Source organism: Lutjanus erythropterus, chromosome 18, assembly GCF_056507025.1.
Source record: "Lutjanus erythropterus isolate fLutEry1 chromosome 18, fLutEry1.hap2, whole genome shotgun sequence".
Classification (NCBI taxonomy): domain Eukaryota; kingdom Metazoa; phylum Chordata; class Actinopteri; order Lutjaniformes; family Lutjanidae; genus Lutjanus; species Lutjanus erythropterus.
The window spans coordinates 8,481,746-8,499,080 of NC_139334.1; the positions used below are offsets into that span (position 1 = coordinate 8,481,746).

Consider the following 17,335-nt stretch of genomic DNA (forward strand, 5'->3'; position numbering starts at 1 on the left):
TACACCCTCTACAAATGATACGTACAACCTTCGACGCGATTCTTGAAAGTTATACGCTGATTTTCAGCGCCAGTGCAGGGTTTGTGAACAGAGTGTGCGTCACCACCTGCCACTCGAACGCTTTTTCACTTAACTCAAGTTTTTGGCTGAACTCACGCGCTCTTCTTGTCAAGCAGTGAGTGTGCAGCAGGACACATTTGAGGACGGACATTTAGGACCAAAAGATGTCAGCTCAAGTCGTAAGCGGAAAAGAGGTTTCAGCGTAAGTTTAACAATTTATCAAATACGTTTATGAATGCACATATAGCTTGATATGTGAAACAAGCCTGAGGAAACGTGTCTGTATTTTGGCTAACTAGGCAGCTAACTAGCCAACTGAGTTACAGTTACTTTAATGCTAAAGTTAGAGAGACACTTGAGTCAAAAACAACTCCTGTATATGGTGGACATTTTGCACACAGCTGTTATATATTTCAAGAAACTGGTCTTGTGTGTGCTTGCAGGCGAAAACCATTCATAACGTAGTTTGAATTGGTTGTACATGGCTGTCCACGTGAAAGAAGTGCGCCAGCAATTGTTACTGTTTGTTGTGCGTAATCACCTGAAAAACCATAGCAGACTTTTTCTCAACCTGCATAAAAATTTGTTTCCTGACCGCTAGATTAGTCTAAATATGTTCACACTAATGCACTGACTTGTGACTGTTTATAATGTAATGGTAACCCACAGTGTAAGGTCATTGAAAACTCTGGAATGATAGATTTCAGATCGTGTAACAGCATTATGTAAGATTCTGTGGTGGTGTGATGTGATCTTTGCCCTGTTGATCCACTGACCTCAAGTGCTGAGGCAACTCATAAAACTTTGACACTTAACACTAACAGTTATTTGTCCCTGTTTAAATATTTGAGGACAATCTGCAAACGGGTTCCTTGTTTTTTCATAGTTTGACTGAATCCAGATATTGCTTATTATCAAAGGTTTGGCCAAGTATATTTGGCAAAGACAACAGGAGTGCGGGACATTTAGTTGCATGCGCTTGTCACAAGACATGACAGCCTGCACCCTGTTAACTGCCCCTCACAGGACTCATTAGTTAAATTATTTTATGCAACACGAACAGCCTGTAACAGCCTCTCCATGCCTGTCTCATGAGGAGCGTTTACATTCATTATCTCTGAAGCTGGACAAAAGCTGTTCTGCACGAGTGGCCTTTATGGACAGAGGTTTATTGAGAGTCTGCCTGTGAGGAAATTTAGTTTTTTCTTCAACCCCTTATCCAGAAGTCTTTGATTGACACAAAGGCGACAACAATAGGAGCACTGTATGAGTTGTATTTGTTTATAAGAATACAGCCTTAGTTGATCATTTACTAGGAATTACGATATGCCTACATGTTGTTTTATCAGTCATCATTGTTATAAAGATTGTTGTTATGATGCAATATGGTACAATGATTGTTTTTTATGAAGTCTTGGAATTATATTTTAGCCCTTAGTTTCTCTGTTCCCCTGGGTGAACAAACAAAAACATATTGACAGTCATATGTATAATAATGTACCTGAATAACAAAGTTTCAATAGTAGGTCTTTGTTTTATAACTATTATTTAGAGCTGTATTCCTATGTTTAGCATCACTGTTTTCCTTTACACTGTCTGGTTTTGCTGTGTACTAATTTTCAGGCAAGACAATAAAGAGTGAACACAACTGATGTCTTGGATGTGCACTTACATACATTTTTCATAACTTTGTTAGCTTCTGTGCTATTGAATGTATAATGAATGGATTGTATTGTGTTAAACATGTGGTACTTTTGATAAACTTATTTTGGAATGCCTGATCATTCAAATGGGGCTTGAGGACATTAAGATCATCCAGATTTTAAATCATGGATATTTGGATGAACTATTTGGATGAACCTTTTAGAATTTAAAACGCTAATCTTGCAGAGCCACCAGGACAAAAGCACTCTGAGATTACTTGAAAGTTAGTTCAAATGGGTTGTGTCATGCATTCATAATAAGTAGTAATCACCTGATGTATGTGTTCCATCATTACTTGTAATGAGGTTCATGTGATGCACAAAGACGCTGTGTTTAAAATAAGATATTTGGTCTATCGTCAGTGCTTTTTGATGAGTTGCTCTGTTCTTTTTGTCTTCCACAGTGGATGAGATCAGTCAGACTGATTACTTGTGGGACTGATTGTGTGAAAAGGTTGCAAAAGAAATACAACTGGGGTTAAGCTTTGTTAAGAGAGATGTAGGAGCCATGTATTTGATTTCTGTTTAATGTACTTGGTTTCTGTTTAGTATGTAGTAACTCCTCCAAACACTAGGGGGTTGTAGAGGATAGGCTTATGGCCAGAAGAAATCTAAGGTAATACCATCAGTTACAGGTGTTGCAACTGGAAGGAGGCAATCAGTTTTTGACTGTGCAAATAACAAAAAAAATGCAGTTTGCTGACAATAAAGAACTGGTGAGCTTGGACCTCGTTTTTCCGAGTACACGTCTGAACAGTTGTAGCCCAGTCAGCAGCCAGTAGCAGCTAAAGTATAGGACATTGTCGCTACAAGAGACATGATACATCTTAAAATCGGTTTTAGTTGCTATGAGTTAAAAGTCCATCTACTCACTCAATCTTGTCTTGGAATATGTGAGTTGACTTTACCTAATCTGGGTGTTAGGGGAGCAGATAAGCCATAACTCCTATAACCAAACTGTTTAAGAGGTATCACACACTGCTGTGTTTTTTTTAGTAGTAATCTACATTATATAACTGTACTGTGATGAAACCCGTTTATGCTGGTGGTAATATTGACATAAAATTGATAAAAATCTGAATTGCATGGGATGAAAGTGGCTCCACAAGCCATCTACTGTTTGACATCAGCCCTAAATTGGGCAAGACCAACGGTGACATGGAATTGATCAATTGGGAGTAACCTTTGTCATGAAATTCACATGAGAAAAGAATGTCACAACAACTCACTAAACAACTCCTGCCTCACAAATCCACTGGCCTACCTTGCCCCCCCCCCAAGCCCCTTGTTCACTTTTTTTTTTACTTAGCTTTTTTCAAAATTAAAAATGCAGTGGGTGGAGTCAGTTCAAACCTGGGGGTGATGTTACACAGTAAACAAATAAAGATAAAGCAAAGACAAAGGCCAAAGATAAGAATCTCATTCAGTCTCTGATGTCCTGGCTTTGCTTCTCCAGTCGAGATTGAACACTGCAGATTGGAAAATGATTACAAGTTTCATAATGAGATTGCCAGATGGCATTTATTTGGGCATAAAATCTGTAACCGTTGCCAGGGAAAGGAGTGACTCGGGCCTGTGACTTGTGCACCATATGGTCTGGTCCCTTTGCTTTATAATGGTACACCTGTCGCTGCACAGAGATTAAAAATCCAGCTGGGTTTTTATTCTGTTATTTTGTGTTCTCAGGCAGGTGAGGGAGCGCCTGAAGAAGGATGTGGAGCAGATGAAGCTTCAGGACCCCAACTTCAGACCCGGTCTGGTGGTTTTACAGGTAAGCCCTTATATGGGAACTTTGATGGGAAACATTACTGGATGTTTTGTGTGCTTGTGCTTTCTCTAGGCCTTCCCCTGGAGACAGTCGACATGTATGAATTTAGGTCCTGTGAATGTCATTGTGTTCCCCTGCATGGATACAGAGTGTATAAATATGTTCTTCTTGTAGATGGAGACATTTGGAGTGTTCTGTCATGAACACATGTATGTGTATGGTAGAAGACATTATTCAAAATGATGCTATGTGTCTTTGCAGGTTGGAGACCGTGATGATTCAAATCTGTACATCAGCATGAAGTTGAAGGCAGCAGCAGAGGTAAAAAGATCACTTTTTTTTTGCCATACAGTATGTACACCACATCTTTCCTGTATAGTGTTTGCAATCAGTTCAATGTCTGGCTTGTTCTCTCCTTCTGCGTGCACAGATTGGAATAAATGCTACACATATGAGACTTCCCAAGACTGCAACCGAGGAGGAGGTCAGGATGGATTGTTGTTACCTTTGTAGTGCCCATTAAAACCTACAAATCCCAAAATTCCACTGTGGATATTTTCTAAAACAGATGGTTTTCAGTTCAGTAAGATAGGAGAAAAGGGATTCGGGGTGCTAATCGCGGACACAAAAAAGGTTAACACGGTAAATGACATATATAAAGTACCTGAGAGTGTAAAGACCGTCTGTCTGCCTGTAGGTTCTTCACAGCATCAAAGAAGTGAATGAGAACTCGTCTGTCCACGGCCTCATCGTGCAGCTGCCTTTAGACTCAATCCACAAGATCGACACAGAGAAGGTCACCAACGCCGTGGCCCCAGAGAAGGACGTGGATGGGTAGGACATGACGTTAACATTGAAATGTTCCCGTGCCTGCTTTGAGTCTGATTGAAGAAAACAATCTCAGTTGGATTTTTTACTTATTAGACATCTTAAATTTGCAGTGTTCAATGTGTCTTTGTACAGCCTGACCAGCATAAATGCAGGGAAGCTGTCTCGTGGGGACCTGGGTGACTGCTTCATCCCCTGCACACCAAACGGCTGCATGGAGTTGATCAGACAGACTGGTAAACACACCCTTCAAAACATCTGTTGCCAAGTGAAAAAAAACATCTGTAGTTTGAAAATGTATGACAAGAATTGAACGAGGCCAAAATGAATCAATGGATCCACCGCCGTCTCTACAGGTGTGTCTGTGGCAGGGAAGAGAGCTGTTGTGATTGGCCGCAGTAAGATCGTGGGTGCACCGATGCATGACCTGCTGCTGTGGAACCACGCCACCGTCACCACCTGCCACTCTAAAACCGCTGACCTCCCTGAAGAGGTACATCAACAACACCTCCACCCAACGCATCAGTACAGTCTCAGGATTGTATCACCATCAGCCATAATGCAAGCAGAGCAAATAATGAGATCAGAGATGTTTTCATGTAGCTGTTTTTAGCTGTTTGTATGGATTTTTGGAAATAAATACTGAAGAGATATTAAGAAGATAGAACAATTAGGGGGGAAAAAAGAAAAATTATAATAATAGTTACAATGGAAGAAAAGCAAAACAAAAAAGGATGAAAATAAGAAAAACAGACATCAGCATGGAGGAAGGATGAAACGCTGCTCACTGTTCAGTTTAAATTTCAAACTTCTTTCTTAGAAATCTCTGATACATCTACATAATTGCCAAAAACACCTTTTTGTCCAAAGATACATTGACATTATCATTTGGACATGGCATGAGCTGCCTGTTTTAAAAAGGGATTTGCAAACGCACAGTTTTCACATTTGAAATTTATACATGAAAGCAATAAATTATTTTGATTGTCAACTAATTAGTAACCTTTATCTCACTTGTTGATTGTTGCATGAAACTCCAAATCTCTGCTGCCATCAGATTTTGAAAATATCTATGAACTTTTACTATTACCCCTTGCATCATTATTACATATGCTTTTCTCTTATTAGTGAGACACTCACTAATGTCAGTCATTGTGTTTGTCCAGGTGCGCAAAGCAGACATCTTGGTTGTTGGCATTGGCAAAGCAGAGATGGTGAAGGGAGATTGGATTAAGAAGGGAGCGGTGGTCATCGACTGTGGCATCAACCACATTCCAGGTTGGACTACCCGTTATTTTAATGAAATATTAATCAGATGATTATTTTCAAGAGTAATCAATTAATTTCTTAGTCTATAAAATGACAGATTTTTAAAAATGGTCAGCACAATTTCCCACATCCCAAAGTGAGTGACTGTAGTCCACTTTAGAAGTGAATTAGAGGACAGAGAGGTAATTTTTTTTACGGTATTTAGCTCAAAGTTTCTCTCTGTATCTTTCAGATGAGACTAAAGCAAGTGGGAAGCGGGTGGTCGGAGATGTCCACTACGCCTCGGCCAAGGAGCAGGCCGGTTTCATCACCCCTGTACCAGGTGGTGTGGGACCCATGACTGTGGCCATGCTGATGGCGGTACGGTCCATCTGGAGAGTCAATCCAGAACTTAACTCTTACAGTTGCATTAATTGTGCATTTGTCATGTCTGTGTTGTATACATCATATCACACCAGGAGAATACAAGGCTGCAGCAATGGCATTTTTATTGCAGCAAAATCTTCTGACATTTTCTTTTTTTCGTTGGCAGCATACTTATTATGTTATAAAACTGTATATAATGTTGAAAACCTGCAAAATGCCTGAGTGTTTGTGTGTTTGTTTGTACAGAACACAGTGTTGAGTGCAAAGCGTTTCCTGGAGAGCCATAAACCAGGCAGGTGGAACATCTCTTACACCAAACTCAACCTCCAGAAGCCTGTGCCAAGGTTTGTCTTCTTATCTTCTCCGTCTCTTAGTCGTGTGCTCTGTTAACTTGTTACTGTAGGTTTCATTCTGTTCAATAATCCATGAACTATTTAAATTCACTGCCTCAAGTCAGATCTTTGAATGTACTCTTTGTCTTTCAGTCTTTGCCGTTTTCTTCCTTTGCTCAGATGAAAATGTGATTTTGTGTGTTGTCTTTCTGCCTTCCTACAGTGATATTGTGATTTCTCGCTCCTGTGTGCCCAAACCCATCGACCACCTAGCCAGAGAGGTGGGCCTGCTTTCCGATGAGGTGGAGCTCTACGGAAAGACTAAGGCCAAGGTCAAGCTGAATATCATCAAACGCCTGCAGGCCCAGCCAGACGGCAAATATGTGGTGGTCACTGGGTATGCTGTCAGCACTTAAATCAGCTGTACTGTACCGTTATCCTGCAGGACTTCAGAATGCTTTAAGTTGTTTATAATTTAATTTCCAGTTTGTACAAGGTAAAAAACATTTTTTTCATGCCACGTCAAGAGCTGATAAATTATATAAATTGATCACCAAAGTAAAACACTGAAATAAGTCAATTTGCTATTATTTAAAAGATTTTTTTCCTTGTTTTCTAAATCTGGTAGTGTGTGACACAGAATTTGATTATTTCACTTTTTTTTGTTTCATGTTTGCTGTTAGAAGTTGTTGCAATGTATACTGTCACCAGAATCCCTATCTTTGCTTGTAATGTAACTTTTCTTTTCATAGTGCCCAACAAATTCATATATCTGATAAGGTTCCTACTTCATCATGCAGTGCAGCAGAATTTAAAATAGCAAAAGTTTAATGTGCACCCCTCACTTCTTATTCTGTTGAAGTTACTGACATTGATCTATGTGCCAAAGTACTTGGTTCCTGTTCATTCCTGGCCCCACTGATAAAGATCTTCTGTCTGCAGCATCACACCCACCCCTCTGGGTGAAGGAAAGAGCACCACCACCATCGGCTTGGTGCAGGCCCTGGGAGCCCACATGAAGCTCAATGTGTTTGCCTGTGTCCGACAGCCCTCGCAGGGACCCACCTTTGGCATTAAAGGTGAGATGCTGATTAATGGGCACTCAGTGAGAAGGTTGGATAAGTTAAACGCTGGCGAAATGTACATTTTAGGTCCTGTCCGGGTGTATGAATCTGTAGTTTTGTCTTCTGTCTGCAGGTGGTGCTGCAGGAGGTGGATACTCTCAAGTCATTCCTATGGAAGAGGTACTGCAGTGCACTACTGCTTCAAATGCAAATCTTTGCTGCTTGTATAAAAATACAAAGGCAAGATTGTTTTTAATTAATGAGTCTGTTCATTTTAGTTCAACCTCCATCTCACTGGTGACATCCACGCCATCACGGCTGCAAACAACTTGGTGGCTGCTGCCATAGACGCTCGCATGTTCCATGAGCTGACACAAACTGACAAGGTGGGTACTATATTTTTTCAAAATGCACCTTTTTACTTGGTATTTAATGGACTGTGACCGTTATCTTTCTCCGTATCTGTGCGCCCTCAGGCTCTGTATAACCGCCTGGTCCCGCTCAGTGGAGGACAGAGGAAATTCTCTCCAATCCAGATCAACAGACTGAGAGTGAGTGATCGTGTCACAATCTTATAGGTTTTAACTTAACTCACAGACAGAATGGAATGTATGTTATGATTCATTTTAACTTTCTGGGTTTTTTTTTAGAAACTAGGCATAGAAAAGACTGATCCCTCTTCTCTGACTGAAGAAGAGATCACCCGCTTTGCCCGCCTGGACATCGACCCGAGCTCTGTCACCTGGCAGAGAGGTACGCACACCTGAGACACATCTTAATCCTCATGAGTTTTACGTTGTCTTCCTCATTATCTCTGCTGTATGTATGGACAACTAATGAAATGCTCATGTGTCCCCTTGCGTGTCAATTCAGTGCTGGATACTAATGATCGATTCCTGAGGAAGATCACAATTGGCCAGTCACCAACTGAGAAGGGATACACAAGAGAGGTACAGAGATAAGATCCATAATGCTGTCTCTTTATCAGTAAACTGTGTGTAATATTAAAACATCTCTAGCTCCACCCAGCAGTTGTATCACAAAAGACACTGAGGGAGGTAGAAATGCAACACACCACATTTGAAAGATGCTGTAAACTAAATGCATTAAAATATTAACATGTAGTAGCTTTAAGCATCCGCTCATAAGGTACAATTTAGCCAGCATTTCTAGGTTTCATAGAAGAGTTAGTTTTTTAAATTTTTGTATCTATAATGAGACAATTTATTTTTCTGATTGTTTCACAGTGGATATGTTGACAAAAATGATAAAATGACAAAAATATGGTCCTTGAAGATAACATGTATCCAATTCTTTTTTAAATATCTGTATGAGGGAATTTCTGTGCTGTCCTCTTTTCTGTTTGCTGCCTTGTTTTTGATGATGAGGGGACGTACACTCTGTCTCTCTGTCCTCCAGGCCCAGTTTGACATCACAGTAGCCAGTGAAATCATGGCGGTGCTCGCCCTTACCAGCAGCCTGGAGGACATGCGTCAGCGGCTGGCCAAGATGGTCGTGGCCACCAGCCGCAGTGGAGACCCCGTCACCACTGAGGACCTGGTCAGTGGTCTGAAGTTGCCTTCATGATGGTCTGTATAATTACAGTGGAAACGAGGCTCATATAATGTCTTGTTTCTGTCTGCAGGGTGTGAGTGGAGCTCTGTCTGTGCTAATGAAAGATGCCATCAAGCCGAACCTGATGCAGACGTTGGAGGTGAGTGAAATATACATGACAACCTCTCTAGATCCACTGAAAAGAGCTGTAAAAACCAAAAAAGTGTACCGTGTTCTTGTTGTTATTGATTTCTGACGTCTCTGTTTATTTTTAAATGATCCAAACATGCCTGCGTGCCAGATGAATAACACTGCCTTGAGTTATGGGTTTTGTGTCAGATGTAAGCTGTCTGAATCCGCAGGGAAACCCTGTGTTTGTCCACGCCGGCCCGTTTGCCAACATCGCCCATGGCAACTCCTCTATCCTGGCTGATAAAATAGCTCTGAAGCTGGTTGGACCCGAGGGCTTTGTAGGTAAGTGGAGCCAAGAAAATGGCTCTATGGGAACATGTTTTCTTCAATATTTAATCTTTCTGGTACTGCAGTGCTGCAGTAGATGGTTTCCTGTGTTGATGGTACAGGTGATGGTGTTGGCAGATGTTATATTGTAGTAAGATATTACATAGTATTCATAGTATTCCCAACGTCTATTAATTGTGCCCAACAGTGACGGAGGCTGGCTTTGGTGCTGATATCGGCATGGAGAAGTTCTTCAACATCAAGTGCCGCTACTCAGGCCTGAGACCCCACGTGGTGGTGCTGGTGGCCACCGTCCGAGCGCTGAAGATGCATGGGGGAGGACCAACGGTGAGTTTGCTTGACTTTTCTTCAACATCCTAATGACAAGAAGGTCAGTGTATCTTTTCATTATTGAGTTTTCCTTTCAGAAATGGGCTTTTTTTTTTTTAAATACAACAATTAAAATTGAATTTTAAAATTTTGTCATGGTCACAAAAGGGATGAGTGAAAATTGAAAAGGGTTTGATTTCCATTTTGTAACAAAAAGTGACTAAAATAAAATCACCAGAAAACAGAAAGGGGAAAAATATTTTTTTTTTCATATTGATTCACTTGTCACAATCGGTTTCTACAAAGAACGGCTCACTTGAGCGCAGTGAGATTTCTGCAGATGACAGGCTTTGTTTTGCTTTGTCTAAAATCATTTCAGAGGAGTTTTCCAAAGACATTTTAGCTTGGGCTGAAGCAACACTTGCACATTTGGTGCCTTTGTCTTGTAAATGAACACATCCAATGTCAGGGTATAAAAAAAACTTTTTTCTTATTTTCATTCTTTGTTACCAGAAATAAAAAAAAAGGTAAAATCAGACATTTTTTAAATTTCACTCAGCTCATTTTGACTATGACAAAAAACTTGTATTTTAATTGTTGTATTTTTAATTTGTATGTATTTAAATAACTACTTGTTTTTTGTTTTTTAATATTTGTTTCTAAAATGAACATCCAGTAACCAAAAGATACACTGACTGAAGATAAACACAGTAGTACCTTCATTTTGACCAAAAACTTTTTTGTATTAATTACATAATTTTACATGATTTTTATATTTCTGTTTATAGTTCTGATCACATCAGCATCCACACAATCACAATACATATTTCCTCTGCACAACTCGATGTGTCTCTCTCCCTCAGGGAACGACAGCACACTGCTGCTGAGAGTGTAATTACATTTCCTGCTGAGTGGACGTCACAGAACAATAACTCACTCTTATTCTCACTTCTTGATTTACATAGTTGTTAGCATCTTAATAATACTGAGGCAGACAACTGAAGAAAAACATTCAAATAATCTCTGGTGAGTTTATTGTTGGATTATTTAAGACACTAAAACATTTTGTTTTTCGTTTAGGTCACAGCCGGGATGCCACTGCCAAAGGAATACATTGATGAGGTAATGTTGTCTTTATTTTAAATCATAGTTTTCTGTTGATGAGCTGTAGATTAAAATAAAAAAGATTAATATCTTCTTATTCAGTACCGTGTATTCATTAGTTTGTGCCGAGTGCCTGCATGAGGTGCAGCACACCACCACAAATTTAAAAGCTTTGTCTATTTTAAAGTGTCCAGTAAACACCTTATAAGTATCTGCATTTAAACATTTAGAATTTCTGCTCATAAGAACCTTCTGATAACATTATTTTCTGTAATATTTTATATGTTTCTGTGTTTTTGCATGTAGAACCTGGAGCTGCTGGAGAAGGGCTGCAGCAACATGAGGAAGCAGATAGAGAACGCGCAGCACTTCGGTGTACCAGTGGTTGTGGCTGTCAATGGTTTCAAGTGAGTGATGGACAGCAACATGTAGATAAACTGGCTTTTATTTTACTTAAAGCTGCACTAATTTATGTTTTTATCTAATGAATCAAATGACTGTATGTAATGTGAAAAGGCTCTATTTTAGTGATGAACCCACAGTGTTTCAGCCATTTTAATCTCATTGTTTTGATTTTTCAACTTAACTATTTTCGTTCACTGTCACAGCTCTCTTTTTTGTTGATTTCAGCAGCAGGTAGCTGTTATGAGTGAAAACTGTACACTACCTGCCCAGCACCATACAGCAGACAGACAAAGTTAGCAACTAGCTGGTGAACATAGCAGGACATTTAGCTGCTAAAAAACCTGATATTTCCCTCAGGAGTTTTGAAGACAAAAACTGTTCTTAACCTTGAATGTTGTAAAGCAGTAATGTCAGTGTTGTGTTTGCAGCTTGTTGTGCTGCTCACAAGTCGCCAAAAAAAAATCAAGAATGCAGCTTTTAAATCAGGATCATGATACTCAGTCTATTTTCTGTTTTGTCTTTCTTCACAAATTATGATGTTTTCAGTTTGACTGGCTGAGTAGAAGCAACAGGAAAATATGACCCTTGTCTGAGGTGGAACGGTTATGGTACATTCTTGAGAGTTTTTTCCCTCCTTTCATTTTGGATGAAGGCTTCTGTGTCTGTTAATCTCTAACACTTTCCGTTGTTCTGACCTGTCCTGCAGGACAGACACGGAGGCCGAGCTGGACCTGGTCTGCCGCGTGGCCAAAGCTGCCGGAGCCTTCGATGCTGTGCGCTGCTCCCACTGGGCTGAAGGTGGTGCTGGTGCGGTGGCCCTGGGTCAGGCTGTCCAGAGGGCCTCTGAGGCCCCCAGCAACTTCAAGTTCCTCTATGAGTTGGAGGTAGGTGCCCATTACCTTTCTGTTGTTTTTCATTTTTTTGCAATTTACTAGGTCGGCTGAGGTTTAGTACCTGAACGAATTTACTAGAAAACGTGTGCAATTATATTTATTTTGTCTGTGAAGGGGAATGAAGATATCAGCCACACTTAAGATAAAAATAATGTTCTCATTCACTCAGAAATGCCCTTATGCATGTAAATCTAGTCTCCGTTAAAAAATAAATAATAACTTGAAAAAAAACGGCCTTGGTCAACCACTAAAAATTGTCTGGTTGGAATAAGTGGGTCAACATATCAGCTAAAGGACTGCACTGATTGCACTGTATATATTTCTAATTCCTCTCTAGCTCCCCATTGCTGATAAGATACGAATAATCGCCCAGAAGATCTATGGAGCGGATGATATTGAGCTTCTCCCAGAGGCTCAACACAAGGTGGAGCTCTACACCAAACAGGTCAGTATCTCTCCTTGTCAGTTTTTTTTTTTTTTGCTTGTCTGTCTCTCCGGTTTGTTTGTTAACTGCTGCTGTCAGTGGAAATTATCATCGCTGAATGAAGAATCCAATACGTCTTCTCCCCTCAGGGTTTCGGCAATCTGCCCATCTGCATGGCCAAGACTCACCTGTCGCTGTCTCACGAGGCAGACAAGAAGGGCGTGCCCACAGGGTTCATCCTGCCAATCAGAGACATCCGTGCCAGTGTGGGCTCTGGTTTTCTGTTCCCATTGGTTGGCACGGTAAGTTTAATTTATGCTGAGCAAACAACACCTTTCCTTTCCACAGTTGTGCTGCAGGTTCATGTCTGTAAAACTTCATCTGGAAACCGCATCACAGTGTACCTTGATTTTCTGCATTCTTCTGTCATTGTTGGGGAGTGGTGTCCAATTAATGAAAACAAAGCTTGGTTTGTAGTACTCAACTGTCTTTTCTTTCAAGTAACAAACACAACATCACAAATGGTCTTCTTTGTTGCACACACACACTCTGCTGTGATCAGTCTGTGCAAACGGTGTGCCTGTTATATAGCATTATACGACTGAAAGTAAATATTGAATCCAGCAAAACTCTTGAAGTGTAAAATAAAGCTCTTCCAAACAGGGATGGGTATCAAGAGTTGGTGCCAAATTGGCACTGGTTCCTGATATGTCAGTACTGAAATATTCTGTGGTGTCAGTGCTATCTGTGTCAATGTAACATTAAATTGCTCTAATGTAGCCATTGGCAAGTGTGCGGTCAGTTGTTTCCTGAAACCTGCGGCCATTATTTACCTAAATACTTTGCTATTATTGCAACTGTGAGTCTAACAGGAGACGAGGACAATAAGGGGCCTCCAAAGTCTCAAAGGTCAGCTTGACAAGTGAGCAAGTGTTGAGCAGTTGGGGAAGGTTGGGCATGCGCTTTTGTTCATGGATTCACATCTACGCACGCAGAGCAGAAATTTAAAGAATGTTTTTCAGCTCGTGGATATTGTTTTGTGCGTTCCTGTTGCTTGCATGCTCCTGTTTTGTGTGTGCAGGTTTGTAGACACATTAAAGGCTATAGAGGAGCTGCATTTGTTACTCTTTGCCAGTGTTTTACCTCTTTTTCAGTGCTGTTGACCCAACGTTTTTCTTATTAAAAAAAAAAAAGTCTTGAAGAATTTGAATGTTGATGTGGACGCTGGTTATCAAGGCAACGGTAGAAGTTTCAAAACATCTTTGTGTATCTGTATCTGTATCTGTGTAATGTGCCACCAGCTGTGTTTGCTGGACGTTCACCATGCAAATAATCATTTTCATTATCAGTTACTCAACTAATTGATTTTTCATTTAAACCATGAATAATCAATTGACAAATCACTAGATGCTTTTCATGGCAGCCATATTTATGTGAAATAGTAGACACTAATTAAGGTCTTATTTTGTTTGTAGCAGAACTTTTCCATTGAGTCGAGATGCACAATAGCAGCACCCTGACTCTGTTTGATTTGAACAGGACCTTAATCAGTATCATTGGTAACACCTGTGCTTACTCTACTATCTCATGTCATAATCGCTGCTGTGAAAAAGGTCATTAAGTAATCCTAATATGTATGTACAGTATATCAGTGTATGAATATCCAGAATCTGGCTTATATAATGTCTGTCATAATACTGTTTTTCCCTTGCTGTTGCTCCAGATGCCCACAATCCCCGGTCTGCCCACCAGGCCTTGTTTCTATGACATTGACCTGGACCCTGAGACTGAACAGGTCAACGGGCTCTTCTGAAGCAAGACTCTGCACTGTATGATGGTAAGGAGGGTAGTTAACACATACAGATGTCAATCTCATGTTAGAGCGGGCACTGATTCTATCTGTTAATGTCTTGTTCTTGTTGTTTTGTGTTTTTTTAATCCCCACTGTATAGACAAAGCCCAGCTCCCCTCTCCACTGAGCTTTAATGAAATGTGATGGATTAGTAACTGGAAACGCCTCAAGTTCATCAGCTGGTACTGTTTTTTTTTTTTTTTTTCAATTAGACACTGACATCTGTAAATAATTGATTTGGTTTGCCCAGATGGGTTATTCGAGAAACTTAATTAATCATACAGCAGTTTATTTCCTGGGGATTGCTCACCTGTAATGGACTTCTTTCAACAGGGAAGTGTCCAAGTTCACGTAAACAAGCCCAGCTTGTATTTTCCAATGACAATAATAAACCTACACTGTTCAGTGGCAGCTCTTGTATTAACTACTTTTGTATGTTTTGTATGCACTACACCAGGAGCATCTCCTCCAGGCTGCTGTCTGTAATAATCCACTGAATTGTGTGTCTTTTGGGATGAATGTATTATTAATAAAAACCACTGATCATAGAAAATAATGCTGCCTTACAAAAAGTTTTAGAATTTTCTATTTTTGAAAAATCTTGTTACCTATGCCAGTCAGATTTCCTATTTTGTCTGTCCTGTACACCAGCTGAATATTTCTAATACTGTCTAACATTCACCACTGCTGTGAACGGTCATTATTTTATAAATGCACTTTTCTGTCAGAAACGATTTAAATAAAAGTGTCTGTGACAGAAGGCCACATATCAGCTCTTTTTTTGAAATACAGTCTTTGTCAAATCTGTTCTTGGAAAATGAAATTAATTGTCCGTCTCATATTCTACCACATTCATATTTTTCTTTGCAGTCAATATTAGTTTTATAATTCCCTCAGATGAAGGATGCAAAGAGTGCAGTTACAACGTTGACAGTGTGGTCAATCTCCTGGTGGGTCTGGTCATAAAAATTAACATTCTTATTGATCGGGGATGGGAAATGCATAGAAAGAGAGGCTCTGAGCATATTTCTGTAAGAGACAATATGCACAAATGCAGACTGAGGCATTGTGATGTGTGAAAATGTTTTCCAGCTAAATATAAAAAAAAATAGTTATATTAATTGGTTAGATATCACCTCTTTTCTTACGTTGGCTGTTTACTGGTGAGAGGGTTGGCAGTTTTTTGCATCGTGCTACACGTCAGTCATCATATCACTATGGAAACCACTGTGCCCAGTTGCTGTTAGAGCTGTGATGAACGTCTGAGGTGCAGAGGCACACACAAAGGTGTGCTACATGCAGTGTTATGAAGTGAAAGAAGGAAAATCAACTGAGATCATAACAGGTAAGGAGCAATTTTACATGCATGCATCATATTTTCAGATGTTAAATGTTAATTGATAGAAATTGTCAAAATATACAATTTGTATATTTGGACTTTTTTTTCACAAAAGTATATATAATTTAGTCGTGTGTTACTGAAAATACTTCCAGCCTCCACTGAATGGTACCTCTTCTGGAAAACATATTTTATTGGATATTAACATATTGTATCCACCACTATAAATATTTATCAATGGATGAATCAGACCGCAGTGTTCAGGAAGGTCTAATCAGCATTTTGACCAAAGGAGAGTGATTCAGTGATGCACAGACTGTTTACTGTGAAACAATAACAGATGGTGTGTCAGGGTGTGACAAACTGCAAAATGGACATAAATTGTGTTTGTGTTGTGATATTTGGGGGGCCTAATATTAAACAAACACTTTTCTATTAGCAGGAAAACAGCTGAGCACCATGGATGATCATATGTCAGTGACAGCAGCTCAGACTGATTAAAAATGCCTGGGAGAAAGCTAACTACATGTCTGTCTCTGGAAATATCAAGGATAAAAACTGGAAACGGGAGCAGACACAGCGGCTCAAACTGCGCATGTGATATGACGGTGCAAACCTGTGAAGAGAAAATCAAAGTTGAAACAACATCTCCAACAGAACATCAGAGACACTTTCTAACTCCTGAAGCTCACCAATCTGTTTCATCACAGAAACCAAAAGCTTTGAGGCACGTTTTCTTAACACCTCTCAGCTGCTTCCCGTGCACCCTGAAACCTGGCGAGGATGACAGCCATGACGAAGGTGAATATCATGCTGGCACAATCTTCAACAGATACACCAGAGACTCTGTAGACCTGAGCATCACCGGTGGCATTTCAGCCACAGAAATACAAACAATCAGCAATGAAGAACACAAACCATCTGTGGATAAAAGCAAAATATGTAAAATCTTAAATAAATTCATTATTTTTCCTAAACTGCAGTCAAAAGCAAAATCTTCAAGGCCAGAAAAATCTCTGCAGCTAACAGCACTTTGGAGGCAGAAACCGAAAAAGCCTCCTCTCTTCCAGGGTCGTATTCGAGAAGAAAAACCGTACATCTCAGAGGAGATATTAGTCCTAACTAATGAACATGCTGATGGGAGAATGACCCTGAATAAATACCCAGATACATGTCCTGAGAGGCTCACAGTGAGTGTAGATGTGACTGCTGTGACATTAGAGATCAACAACTGTAATATAGATGGTGAAGATTTTACACTGTAAAAAATCATACAGGAATTCGGCGAACTGAATTAATACCAAGTTTATGTGACTTGAAAAAAATATTTGTTTTGAATCTTTATAAAATTATCTCAACTTTTCTTTTCAAATTTAGTCAGCTTAAGATTTTAAGGCAGCCATGCCACTAACTTTTTAAGGTAAAACAAATAGTTTACTGTTGCTGTGTAATACACCTTTACATGTAAGTAATGACATGGTTGTGTGATTGATAGCAAGAAGATTCAATTGGTGCCGCAGCCTTTGAAGGAGCCCTGCAGTTCTCAGAGCAGCACAGATCACCGCCATTCTCAACAAGTGGATGA

At 39.9% G+C, this 17,335-nt stretch overlaps 2 protein-coding genes across 2 annotated transcripts; both read left to right on the forward strand.

Annotated features, from left to right (window-relative positions):
- The first annotated feature begins 60 nt into the window (after positions 1–60).
- On the forward strand, positions 61–15,176 carry mthfd1b (methylenetetrahydrofolate dehydrogenase (NADP+ dependent) 1b). The gene is made up of 28 exons (XM_084743198.1): positions 61–262; positions 3,450–3,534; positions 3,793–3,852; positions 3,962–4,015; positions 4,229–4,365; positions 4,495–4,595; positions 4,716–4,852; positions 5,526–5,637; positions 5,861–5,988; positions 6,241–6,338; positions 6,550–6,723; positions 7,269–7,405; positions 7,524–7,570; positions 7,669–7,776; positions 7,867–7,941; positions 8,041–8,143; positions 8,264–8,340; positions 8,810–8,950; positions 9,036–9,104; positions 9,307–9,418; positions 9,612–9,751; positions 10,814–10,855; positions 11,144–11,244; positions 11,949–12,126; positions 12,473–12,580; positions 12,709–12,861; positions 14,283–14,396; positions 14,512–15,176. The coding sequence occupies exons 1-27, from the start codon at positions 225–227 to the stop codon at positions 14,370–14,372; spliced, it is 2,805 nt and encodes a 934-aa protein (XP_084599324.1). The 5' UTR covers positions 61–224; the 3' UTR covers positions 14,373–14,396; positions 14,512–15,176.
- Positions 15,177–15,307: 131 nt separating this feature from the next.
- LOC146310581 (uncharacterized) lies at positions 15,308–17,299 on the forward strand. Its single transcript, XM_084743200.1, has one exon. The coding sequence runs from the start codon at positions 16,254–16,256 to the stop codon at positions 17,013–17,015; it is 762 nt and encodes a 253-aa protein (XP_084599326.1). The 5' UTR covers positions 15,308–16,253; the 3' UTR covers positions 17,016–17,299.
- The last annotated feature ends 36 nt before the right edge of the window (positions 17,300–17,335 follow it).

Bases quoted from the DNA above. Each gene is read 5' to 3' on its own strand.
- mthfd1b (XM_084743198.1), top strand. From the start codon at position 225: ATGTCAGCTCAAGTCGTAAGCGGAAAAGAGGTTTCAGC. The intron at 263-3,449 runs GTAAGTTTAACA...TTGTGTTCTCAG, and splicing joins AGCGGAAAAGAGGTTTCAGC to GCAGGTGAGGGAGCGCCTGA. The intron at 3,535-3,792 runs GTAAGCCCTTAT...GTGTCTTTGCAG, and splicing joins CCGGTCTGGTGGTTTTACAG to GTTGGAGACCGTGATGATTC.
- LOC146310581 (XM_084743200.1), top strand. From the start codon at position 16,254: ATGCCTGGGAGAAAGCTAACTACATGTCTGTCTCTGGAAATATCAAGG.